The sequence below is a fragment of the Ambystoma mexicanum genome, chromosome 7p (genome assembly GCF_040938575.1).
Source record: "Ambystoma mexicanum isolate Mex_15411 chromosome 7p, UKY_AmexF1_1, whole genome shotgun sequence".
Lineage (NCBI taxonomy): Eukaryota > Metazoa > Chordata > Amphibia > Caudata > Ambystomatidae > Ambystoma > Ambystoma mexicanum.
Window position 1 is genome coordinate 258,444,792 of NC_090939.1, and position 12,664 is coordinate 258,457,455.

Genomic DNA, 12,664 nt, shown 5'->3' on the forward strand with positions numbered 1-12,664 from the left:
TTATTTTCGTTGCCTTTGCTAAAGACCTCATTTCATGTCTTTTACCTTCCTTTATAGGATAAACGCAGTGTCGAATGCACAGGTCAGAGGGGACAGCTACAGTGATGGTTGTTTAGGACGGACTGGTATGTTTTTACTTTGAAATGCAATACAAAGTGCTTCTATGATTGTTTGCTAACAATGTCTGTGAAAACGGTTTATTTTTTCTGTGTAGTAGATGTTTTAAATACCAGTTTTCACGAAGCCGTTTACCTATCAATACTACAAGATGTTGTATGCGATATCGTCTTGTAATGAGCACAGGTGACCTACGTTATTTTATTTTCTAGAAAATTCCGTTTTTTAATCTGTTGATTCCTTTGGAAAGATACGTGAGCTCAACACCAGACAGAACTAGTAACACAATTGAATGGTTCTGTGTGACTTAAGTAAACCATTGTTTGGGTTGTGTACCGTAGGACTCCTCATTTATGCACCCTTTCTTTGCCACCAAGAATTACCTTTGGCGCTCCAGCTGTGACGCCAATATAGCACAGGAATAGAAAAGGTACTGGCACCCAATGCCAAGTGTGGCATTCCTATGTTGGATGCTTTTAAGTAGCTTGCAGGTTAAAGGAACATCTGTTAGAAATACAAAAAAGGTAGCAGGCGCCCCTCTCCCGAAAGAACAAGGCATGATAACCTGTTCAGTGGTTATTAACCACATTGAGAGTTTGGAGTTTGCAGCCATTGCTTTTTGCTCACTGTACCTTCACAGATGGGAAATATCCATTTGCATATCAGTCTTTGTCCCGCCCACAAGGGCAGTCCAGCACCGAAATGCTATGGCAATTCCTCTCTGAACAAGAGTACCATCAGCAACCCCAAACACGTGTTTCAGCCTTGTTGGGCATCATCAGTGAGGTGAAGCGGAGCCTCTCTAAGCACAGTGAGCAGGGAGTCCACGTCTGGTTGCCCCCAGGTAACCTAGGGTGACCAACCCCAAGTTCCTTTCAAAAATACCAACAAGGGTGAAACACGTGTATGGGGTTGCTGGTGGTACTCTCGTTCAGATTGGAATTGCCATTGTATTTCGGTGCTGGACTGCCCCTGGGCAGGACAAAGACTGATATGCAAATGGATATTTCCCATCTGTGAAAGGCACAGTGAGTAAAAGCAGTGGCTGCGAACTCTCAAGTGGTTAATAACCACTGAACAGGTTATCATGTCTGTTCTTGCGAGAGAGGGGCGCCCGCTACCTTTGTAAAACTATCTGTTAGAAATAGTTTCTCTTTATTTTATTCTAGTATTAAATCCTTCAGATGCATAATTCATGAACACATACATTATTTTATCCTTTTGTATACAGCAAAAGGTGGGACCGAACCAGGCTTTATTGAAAAAAGGTTTTCATTAATGCTTGGATCAGTTGTCTGCCTTGGAACTACAATTTGCAGTCCTTTTTTGTGTAAATAATAGCCCAGCTTGTTGCTAGGCAAGTTTTCCCCGTAGATATGCATTGGGAATCGAAAGCTGTGTCACTTGTTTACATCAATACATTTCACTGTGAGAAAGAACAAAATACAAATTACAATGGACATATAAATGTCAGACCGTACAGAGCAAGGAGTTACAGGACCAAGGACATACCAGTACTAGAGACAGAAAATCCCTGAAACCCCATTTTTCTTAAAATATTAAAACCGTAAATCCATGAAATGAATACATTGGAAGCACCTAGAATGGCAACCACTGCTCTGGTATGGAATTGTACTGGGCCAGGACACAGAAGAAACGGTGTAAAAGAAGTGCAGTGGACTTACCTGGAAAAAATCCTGATTGTTCTGGATGTACTTAATGGGATGAGTTGAAGTACTTTATCCACCAAGATCTTTGAGAAAATCCTGACAGTGATATTTTTTTTTAAAAAACTTTATTTATTCAACTTGACAACCCATTGAGGAAAAAACAAAAGCAAGACACAGAACTGATCAGAAAAGGTACATCACGGCATCAGCCTGCAATTCATACAAAGCAGATTCCACAATACAATGCAACATTATTACATGAAACCTTTAGAGCGGATACTGAAGGGAGGCTTACGCCCAGGATTTGAGAGGGATGTAAATCCCGCAAAGAGCTACCGAGAAGAGTGGGAAGGAGGGGGGGTTCCTGAGTCTGAGCTGGAGAACAGAGCGGACATGTATTTGTGAAATCGTCGCCAAATATCCCTGGGTCTGGAGTGAGGGTGTTGCATAGCCCCCCAGGCCGCCTCCGTGTCGTGCGCCCAGGTGACTGCCCGGAGCCATTGGGAGTGCATGGGCGCGTTGGGGCGAAGCCAGCGCAACAAAATACAGCGCACTGCCAGCAACATACAGAGTCCAGCCAATTTCCTGGCGTCACGTTTCAGACCGGGTAGCTCGTGAAAGAGGCAGCGCATGGGAGATGGATCTATGGAACAGTCTAGTATGTCTGACATAGAAGAGCATATGCCCTGCCGGTATTGTGTAAGGTGTGAGCAGTGCCAGATCATATGAAGATAAGTAGCTTGGTCGCTTCCACATCTGGGGCAGAGAGGTGAATACTCTTGGAACATGCGGTGTAATCTAGCTGATGTGTGGTGATACCTGTGCAGTATCTTGAACTGTACTAATTTAAACCTGGAATTGTAGGACACCTCCTGGGTATGCGAACACATTCGGGCCCTGCGCTCATCAGTGATCTCGACCCCGAGGTCTTCCTCCCATTTGAGTTTCAGCTTGACAATAGAGGGGGCGGCTCTATTCTGCAGCATGTTATAAAGTCTAGAAACGTTCCCTCTGAAGGCATCGGAAGAGCACAGTTCAGTTATTATGGGGTCATCAGGAGGGATTGCAGGAAACTCGGGATATTTGGCTTTGAGAACCCTCCGGAGCAATTGCAGCCATGCTGATGGCTTACGTCTAAGGGGTGGAGGAAGGTCCGACCACTCCAGGAAGTTGTCCCATTCAAATACATCGCGCAGGGTCAGGAAGCCAGCTTTCGACCAGCGGGACACTATAGTTTGAGGAATATATGGGACATCAGTAAAAAAATTCCAGAGCGGGAGGTCACCATGGAACGGATTAGGTGTTGCAACCATTACTCATATTTTGGTGAGTGCGAGTGACGTGCTAACCACCGGGTCCGGTGAGTCGGGATCAGATGGAACGGGCTTAAGAATTAGGGAACCAATCGTGCGTTCGCTAACCTTTAGTTTTTCAAGTCGGACATGAGGGGGGGGACCTCTGTACTGAACCAGTAGGAGCCGAATTGGGATTGAGCAACTACCCAGTATCTGAGGAAGTCGGGGGCGCCGGACTCGCCCAATTCTTTGAGAGTGGTGAGTGTAGTCAGTTTGAGCCGGACTGCACCGGAGTGCTATAGAAAGGTATTATTAATGCTGCGTAGCCTCTTGAAGAAGCTGTCGCCCGGCCATAGTGGAATGTTTGTAAAGCGGTATAGGAGTTGCGGCAGCACAACCATTTTAAGGATACCGATTCTGCCAGCTAAGGAAATGGGGAGTCTAGTCCAACTTGCAGTTTTGGACGTTAGGTTTGCAAAGTAATTCTGGTAATTGTCGGTGCGCAACTTCTCGACGTGCCGGGAGACCGCCACTCCCAGATATGTGAAGGTGGAATGGGACCACGTGAACCCCTGAAGGTGGGTGGGTGGTGTGTGTTGTCCGTGAGTGGAAACAAGGTCGATTTAGAGTAGTTTACTCTGAGTCCGGATATCTGACCGAATCGGGTCACGTCATGTAGGATTGGAGCTAGGTTTGCTTCTGGGGAGCGGATGTAGAGCAAAGCATTGTCGGCGTATAAGGAGACGATATCAGCCTGCCCCGCTGTGCGTAAGCCCCTGTGAGAATGTGATTGGCGCATCATGTCTGTTAAGGGTTCAATTGCTATGGCGAAAATTAATGGGGAAAAAGGACATCCCTGTCGCGTCCCCTGGCTATTTGGAACAGGGTGGAACATCTATCCTCGGTGCGGACCCTGGCGACTGGGTTGGTGTAAAGGAGTCGGACCCAGGATTGAAAGTTGGAACCAAACCTACATTTTGCCATGACCTTCCACAAGTACTCCCAAGACACTGAGTCAAATGCTTTCGGCATGTCCAGTGTGGCTGCTACCGCCTGTGTGTTTGGATTAATTCTACTGATCACATTGAAGAGCCGCCCAAGGTTTAGGGATGTGGACCTACCTGGGACGAAACCTGACTGGTCGGGATGTATGATGTGAGGCATAAGTGGCGCTAGGCGGTTAGCCAGTAGCTTCGAAAATATTTTAACATCACAGTTTATTAGCGAAAGGGGTCGATATGAGCCACACTGGGTGGGGGGTTTGCCGGGTTTGAGGAGTACTGTTATCATGGCCTCACGGAGAGAGGAGGAAGTGTGCCTACTTCGCAGGCCTCTTCCCATAATGCTAGTAATTGTGGGGCCAGGATAGATTTATAACATTTGTAAAAGTCCATAGGGAGACCGTCAGGACCAGGGGCTTTGCCCGCAGCGAGTGCATCGATAGCTTCGGTCAGCTCTTTGACGGTGAAAGGTCTATCTAGGGCGCAGAGGCGTCAAAAGATAGGGCCGTAAGAGGTAGTTCCTCTAGGTAAGCGTCGATTTCTGAGATATGAGGCTCATCCGCTTTAGAGTACAGAGATGTGTAAAATGTGAGGAACTCTGTGTTGATGTCCTGAGATGAGGTAGCGAGAGTGCCATTGGCCCTTTCAATTGCCGGGATGTTGGGAGCGCCAAACTCGTGTCAAATTAGCCTGGCCAGTACTCGGCCCGGCTGTTTGCCTTCCCCATACCGTCTAACTGCCCAGGGATTGTCAAGGAACTTAACTTCCCACTCTGCAAGGCCGCGGAACCTATCCAGCACCTGACCCAGTGCTGCAAGCGCAGTGGAAGAGTGGTTCGGAGAATATTGGGATTCCAGGTCGGCCAGGGACGATTCACAGGCAGCGATATCCTCTCGAATACGTTTTAGAATGCCACAGCCTTTAGATATGGCTATACCCCTGACGTATGCTTTGAATGACTCCCAAAGGGTGGCTAGTGAGGGTACTGAATCTGTGTTGACCTCAAAAAACTCCTCAATGGAGGACTCGAGTTCAGAAGCGGAGTTATGGTCCAGGAGGGCATAGGGCCTCATTTTCCATTGTCTTGCTTTTTCAGAGTCATGTCCCCAAATTAGACAGACGACAACCGGAGAGTGATTGGACAGCGTTCTGGGGAGGATTGCCAGGTGGGACAGGCACCTTATTAGTATGTCGGAAACTAGCCATCTATCTATTCTTGAATGTGAATCATGTACTGAGGAGTAATAGGTGTATGTGCGGAAGTTTGGGTTCATCAAGCGCCAACCATAGCCAGTCGGGGTAAAGTTGTGAATATCGTGTAGGCTGCCCTTGAAAGCTGGCGAGGTCTGGGGCCCGACCTATCTAGGGTAACATCTAAAATCGTGTCAAAGTCTCCACCCCATATGATCGGGGTCTGGGGGTAACTTTCAAGAATCGAGGCCAGTTGCAGGTAAAATTCAGGGTCGTCTATTTTAGGACCATATATATTCAAAATGGCTACCTCTTGATTTTGTAACAATGAGTACATATCTCCCAAGGGGGTCAACATGCGAATGGGAGCAACTGAATTTAAGGTTCCTATGGATTAGGGTGAGGGTACCTCTGCTTTGAGAAGAGTAATTTGTGTAGTACTTCTGGGGTCCCCATTGTTTAGCGAATCTCTCGCATTGTTCGGAGCGAGCGTGGGTTTCTTGCAAGCATAGGACATGGATACCATGACGCTCAGCATAGAGTTGTATTTGTCGCATCTTTCTGTAGTTGCCTAGACCCCTAACATTCCAGCTCATGAAGGTTATGGTGTTATCCGCCATCTGCGTGGAGTGGTGGTCTGAATTTTGTACTGTGGGTTCGTGTTGGTCCACGCCTTCTCGGCTTAGGCCCATGCGTTACCCCATCTGGGGTCCTGTGTAGTATTAGTATGCCACGTGTGCCCTCTCTGGTGGTTGCCAAGATTTTTCCAACATAACTCCCAATCCCCCCACCCCCTGCCCACATCCCTCCCCCAACTTGAGGAATGAAACCCAATACCCAACAAATCATCAACAAACAACTCGGCATCAGCGCCTGGGGGGCTGTTAGCAGTCCTAACCGTGGCACGACGGACTGGAAGAGGGTGAGGATAGTACAAAATACAGTAGGAGTAACAAGTGCATTCAACTTAGATTACATGAGTGGAGGATGTATGGTAAAGACAGGTGGGTCCCCGCAACATGTTTATGCATTACCATTGATTCCAGCCATGACACATCATGCTTGCGAGCATTTCGCTGAGCCCGGCTCCCCTGCATGGGGGCCGGCCCGCTACAAGCCCTAGAGTGACCGTAGGGTATCAATAATAGTCAAATAAAGTGAGATTCTTCCCCTAGGGATTCAACCCAACAGGAATAATCAGAGGTACATTCAGAGTAGGGATGCCTGGTCTAGAACCTCTATGAGTGAGCTTAAATGCGGCCCATCACTGCCCCAACGCAACAAATAGGTACCATAACAGGTTGGGCCTGTGGCAGCAGTGGATTAGCCAGGGAAGTGCTCATCGAGGAACCTAGAGGCCTTCTCCGGGATCGTAAAAAAGAAAGTTTTGTTGGAGTGTTCAATGCGTAATTTTGCGGGAAACAGCATGGAATACCTGACTCCTAAGTCTCAAAGTCTCTTTTTTACAGCTATAAACGATTGGCGCTCCCGTTGCACCGCCACTGAGTAGTCCGGGTAGAGGGGTATCCTATTTGCACCAAGGAGAAGTTCTCCCTTGATCCTGCCCGCTCGTAGGAAGGCATCGCGGTCCCGGAAATTTAGAATCCTGGCTATAATAGGTCGTGGTGGTGCGCCAGGTCTGGGTTTTGCGGCCAAGGAGCGGTGTGCTCTCTCAATGGCGAATTGCGAGGAGAGTTTAGGGGCAGCAAGAAGTGTCATTAGGATGCGTTCCACATAGTCCTCCATGGGCTTTGAGATATTGTCCTCGGGTATTCCAATAATGCGCAAATTGTTCCGTCTCGAGCGGGATTCGAGGTCGGCATTTTTCTTCTCCACCGCTGTCATCCGGTTGTTGAGCAAGGAGACTGCAGCGCGTAGAGAGCCCAGGTCGTCTTCGGCAACTCCCAATCTGGTTTCGACCTCAGCGACTCTTCCATTCGTTTTTTCGATATGGGCTTTAATGGAGGAGATGGTCCCATTCATGTCATCTAGTTTTGTATGGAGTGTAGTGAAGCCATCCCGAATATATTCCAGCATCTTCTGCGAGTCGTCTGAAGCCGATGGGGCAGAGGTAGTAGGTAGCCCCTTGGGGTCCTCTGGGACAGGCTTGGATGCCGTTTTAGTGAACATGTTTAATGAGCCTTGCTTTTTCCCAGCACGAGCTCCCTTGGTCTTGTTGAGGATCGGGTTCAGGGTTCAGAATCCCGGACGAAAGTAGGCACTCGGAGGTAGTGAGAATCCCACAATAATAGTTGCAGATTAGGGATACTTGGGCCTACAGTTATGTAGCTCTCCGAGCCTGTGGGTCAGTGTCCAACTTATGGCAGGGTTATGCACCCAATCCTCTTTCCAAGAGATTTGAGCGTGCCCTAATGGGCTGGGCCCACCCTCGTTGCGGTAGCGGTGGAGCCCCCCCCGGGATAGAGTCTGTGGCAGCGAAGGCACCAGGGTTCAACACAGCAGGACCGGTTTAGTATGGGACGGGTGCCGGGGCCTAGGGCGGCGCCCCCTCACACCAAGTGGGCGTATGACAGGCATCGAGATCAATGCTGTTTAGGGTTCACTGGGTTGGATTAGCTGGCCAGGTGAGTATACAGACTAGGGGGGGGAGCCCCAAAACAGATCCAGTATCCGGATGTCTCCAATGATATCAGATCCTCTGGTTGAGTAGGAAACGCTAGGCAAATAATTTGGGTTCAGGAACCGGGAACCTAGACAAGAGTGGGCCCAGAGAGGAAGAGTGGCTCCCCTGGTAACGACCGTATGGTAGGACTATCTGGGTCAATGTAGCTTTTCGCACCTGTGGGTCAGGGTCAGTGTCCAGTTTGCAGCAAGGTGCGCTTCAAGCTTTCCTGTTAAGCCTAATATGTGTCCCCAAATGTGCAGGGAGGGCGACCCCTAAGGCAGAGTCGATGGGGGATGAAGGCACTGATGGTCCAGTATAGCCGGGTCAGCTCAGTGTAAGTTGGGCGCTGGAGCCCAAGGGGGAGTGTGGTGAGTGACCGAGTGCACCAGCATAAGGTGCCGGCACAGTGGTCATAGATTAGAGTGGGTAGAGAGCGCACTATCAGGGATTCCCCCGTTGGTCCTTCAGTAGGACATTAGTATATTGGGTATGAAGAGGTGGGGGGGACTGAAGACCCCCCCCCCAGTGTCCGGGGTGATTAGGGCTTCAGGCCCGAGTCGCTCCCTCGGAGGCGCTCGAGTTGTGGGTGTCTTAAGTAGCTGCGGTGGGAGAACTGAATGCCACCGCAGATCCGCACACTGTCGGGGGAGGAGAGGGCCCCAGGCCAGTCCACGGCCGCAGGAGTACGATCCCTGCTCAAGAGCCCGCTACCCGCCCTCCTTACCTTGATGTCGGACCGTGGCCGGAGCGCCGCAGGAGGGGGGAGCGAGGGAGATGGGCAGACGAGCCGCACTGTAGCGCGGGACCGCCGCGGCGGCTCCGGCCGTTCGCAGCTCCGGCTCCGAATGAGAGGGGGAGCACAGGTCTCAGGCTTCGGGGCACCAGCCCGCGATGGTACAGTTCAGCCGCAGGTCCGCCAGGAGATTCGTTGGGCTGCACGGCTGTTCAGCGTGGGACGCGCGCTCCGATGCCCCTCCCCCACACAGTCCGCCTGCACCGGGGGGTCGGGTGGCCTCACTGGTCCGAGCTCCACGGAGCTCTGTCCCCGGGTGAAAACAGCCGTCAGCAGCGCCTCGTAGTCAGTGATAGCGAGGTTCACAGGGGGTCTCCAGATCCCAAATTTGGCTCGAGTGTGGAATACAGTTCAATCTCGCAGCCACGGCAACAATGGATGTTCCAAATGTATTTTACGAGGTTAAATCGAAGGATATGGGTGTTAGGCAGAAACCTGTGCAGTTCCCTCTGGGACCACTGCAAAAGATTTAAGACTACAGGTGTTGGCAGTAAACCCACTTGGTAGCAGTCTGCACCACAAAGATTCACTGTGGTAGCTGTGGCTGAGCAGTCAGACTTCCCTCAAGAAGAGTTAGGCAGTATACAGAGGATACGCAATAGGTACAGAGGCACAGTAGTACAAACAAACACTGATCAGAGCTAGGTGTAAAAGTATAAACTTATTTATTAAAGACACACTCATAAATTACACTAGCACAGAGAAAAGGTAAGAAGGTCAAAACACAGTTACTATTACTCATATGTACATCCCTAATCATTTGTTGGACAGTTCTAAGTTAACACCACTTATTTCCAACCAGAGGTGAGCGCTTAACGTTAGATGGTACTCCAACAAGTTATTAAAGAAGGGAGGGAAAAGGCAGAAATAAAGAGAGCAGTAAGATCAAACACTTTTCACATAAGGTTAGCAAAGGCAGACAATGGTGGAACAAAGAAATTTAGTTCGGGCCGCTTTAGAGGGAGCCAGGCGAAAATATGCCCAAGATCACACACTGTCTCAAGTCTTTACAGGTGAGTAGAAAAGGTTTTACTACGTTTCCGAAAAGTTTAGTTAGGGTGTCCCCGGCCTACCCAGGGTCGAGAGCCGAGGACTAAATCTACCCCGTACAATCGGTGGCAAGGGAGGCCAGGCGGAACACAGTACCTTTAAAAGTGGAAAGGATCCTCCAGCGGTGGTAGTCGTTCCTGGTAGTGGGTGCAAGTCGCGGCGTCGTCCAGAGGAAGAGGTGATCTCGACGTGGAGGAAAGCTGAAGGTCGATGCACTACCAGGGATGAGGCCAGCCGTGGAGTTTTCGCACACAAAGGATTTTACCCCTCTTTCGCGGTTGAGGTAAAAAGTGGTATCCCGATTGCCGGAGTGCTTGGCACAGGCCAGGCGGCCACGAGATGCTTCGGGACGGCGAAAAGAAGGCAGCAACTGGTTGTCCCCACCAGTTAAGGGAAGAAGACTCTCCGGCGGGAGATCTCCTCTGTCGTCGGGAAAAGTGGTGAGACGGTTCCGCAGGGCTCCACCGGTGGTGTCGTCTTGGCAGGTCGGCTCAGCTTCTCCCTCTTCGGCTTCTTAGGTCCTGTGGCGACTTCTAAAGAACCAGTCCCAAAAACCCTGCTTTTATGCAGCAAACCCCCATTCATGCAGCCTAGCTGTCACTCAAACATGCTAAGTGGTGAGCGGGGTGGCTCACCACTTGGGCCAATCACACTAGAGTGCGACATGAGTTGGCAAGGCAACTCAGTCCAGGGTGCCTAAACCCCCTCCCACACCCCCTGTGGTACCCAGACAGAATGGCACCACTTTGGAGGGCTTCTGTGCAGAAGCCCGCCAAAAGTGGAACAAAGGCTCGACTCGGGTTCAGGGTTACTGAAGTGAACCTAGACGCCATTTTGGTGGCGAGTTCTGGCGAAAAATCCCAACCGGTGAATTTATTTTAAATAAATAACCCGGCGGTATCTTTAACATTGCACCAAAAAGTGGTGCATTAAAAACAATGGGAAATCCCATTGGGAAATATTCCGGTGGAATATTTCCGTGGTATCCACTGCCACCAGCCAGAACTCGGCGAGGGGGGACGGGACAGTACCCCCTCGACAACAGACCCAGGGGCAATCTAATTGCCCCTACCAGTACTTCCACAGTAAGATGGTTTGTACTGGTTAAGTTCCTAAGTTTAGACTAGTAAAGTTAATGGTAACTTTACTGACCCAGGGAGACAGTAGTCAGTCCCAGGGTGTGGAGCCTATGTTTGGGGGTCTCTATGACACCCCTGTGTTACTGCACTGAGGGTGCTGTGTAACACACATTCCAAAAACCAATGATGGCCTATGGGGAAAATTACCCCCTAGCCCATAAGCACATAACAAGTCACAGAAAACACTCTCAAATCATGTCCAGGAGTGAGGGTAAAAGAGTCTCACTCCTGGCAGGAGAAAAAATAAACCCCAAAAATCCAGCAAAGCTGCTGGGGGGACTCGCTAGGTTAGGAAATTCAGCCTGAACAGAGAATTCTCCCTAACAATGGGCCCTCGTAGTCCGGAGCTACACACTCAGGCAGCCATCTTGCTTCAGCGCAACAGCGCCCCCCCCCCATTGATATTTATTATTGAGAGGGAGCGGTACGATGAACAAAGTGGTGGATCTGTCAATGATTTTGGTAATTAGGAAATGTGGGCTCCACACACTGTGCCAGGAAGAGAGCATACCTCTCTAGCCTCCTTCCAAATTTAAGACATGAGGAGCTGGAAATGGTCCGAATTCTATACAGAACTTGGGCATGAGACCATCAGTCCCGAGGACTTTGGAAGAAGGAAGAGCAATTCATTGCAGTATCTTTTGGCAAGTGATGAGCAATTACTGCTTCAGGTGGCAAGTGCTGAATAGAATTGGTTGAAAATAAATCTTGGGCATTCTTTGGACCAGTAAAGTGTAGTTTAATACTGTGTAAATAAATATTATATAATATTAATATTAGTTAATTTTGGCTGGATCAATAACTTGATTGCAGAGAATTGAGATCGAGCCATGCTTGCTGCTAAGTAGCTTTCCAAGAGTTCTACCCATTACATTACCTTACATTTGTTATGCACACTATTGGCCCTCAGGCATAAAGGCGCAGACTGAGACAAGACAGTGTAAACAAACAACAAGACACATGAAAGTACACGAAAAAGTAGGAGACCCAACGGATTTTAACTGGGTCCCCACAAGATACCAGAGCAGGACTGGTAAACTAAGAAACGGAGAGATGTAATTCCTGAATCCAGTTAGCAATCAAATTATCACGGTATCAGGAGAAAAGGAGGGTGTTCAGTTCTTCCTTAAAGACTTGGAGGGAATTAAGACTCCTTAGTGTGGCTGGCAATTTATTCCACAGGAAAGGCGCCTTAACATTAAACGCTCCATTGTCAGCCTTTGCGGTCTTGCATCTAGGTTGAAAGATCAGATTTTGGTTTCCTGATCTGAGAGTTTGTTGATTACATTTCTTTTATATGGTTTTGTAGATAAACGGGCATAACTTGTATCCTGCATTTAAAGGTAATATCCAATACTCTAAAAGAGATCCGGGATTCAATGGGAAGCCAGTGAAGAGATCGCCTAGCCTCTGTTACGTGGCTGTGCCTAGGGAGTCTGAGAACTACTCTGACCGCTCAGTTCTGAGCTACCTGCAGCCTATGCAGTTCTAGCTGATTAATGCCTAGCAGAAGACTGCAGCAATAGTCCAGCTTTGCTCTGATTATTGCCCTGGCAATTGCCTCGTCACTTTCTTGAGAAATCATGGGCCTTAAATGAGCCAGTAGTTTAACATAGCATACTACCCCCGCCACTAAAGTAGAGACATGAGCCTTCATACTCGGAGTCGGATCCAGAGTTAACCCTAAATTTATTTTGTTTTAGGTAGAGGGAGATGAAATCATACCCCAGTTTGTAGGAGCTATAGGCTTGATTAAGATTATTAAGTGCCTTGGAACTACCT

The 12,664-nt window shown here is 49.0% G+C and overlaps 1 protein-coding gene across 1 annotated transcript in view; it reads left to right on the forward strand.

The window, feature by feature from the left end:
• The window catches only part of TMEM50B (transmembrane protein 50B), a 197,198-nt gene that overhangs the window by 60,918 nt on the left and 123,616 nt on the right, over positions 1 to 12,664 (forward strand). The window contains exon 4 of the mRNA XM_069636278.1: positions 58 to 125. Within this exon, the coding sequence (XP_069492379.1) occupies positions 58 to 125 (68 nt within the window). The remainder of the gene's footprint in view (positions 1 to 57; positions 126 to 12,664) is intronic.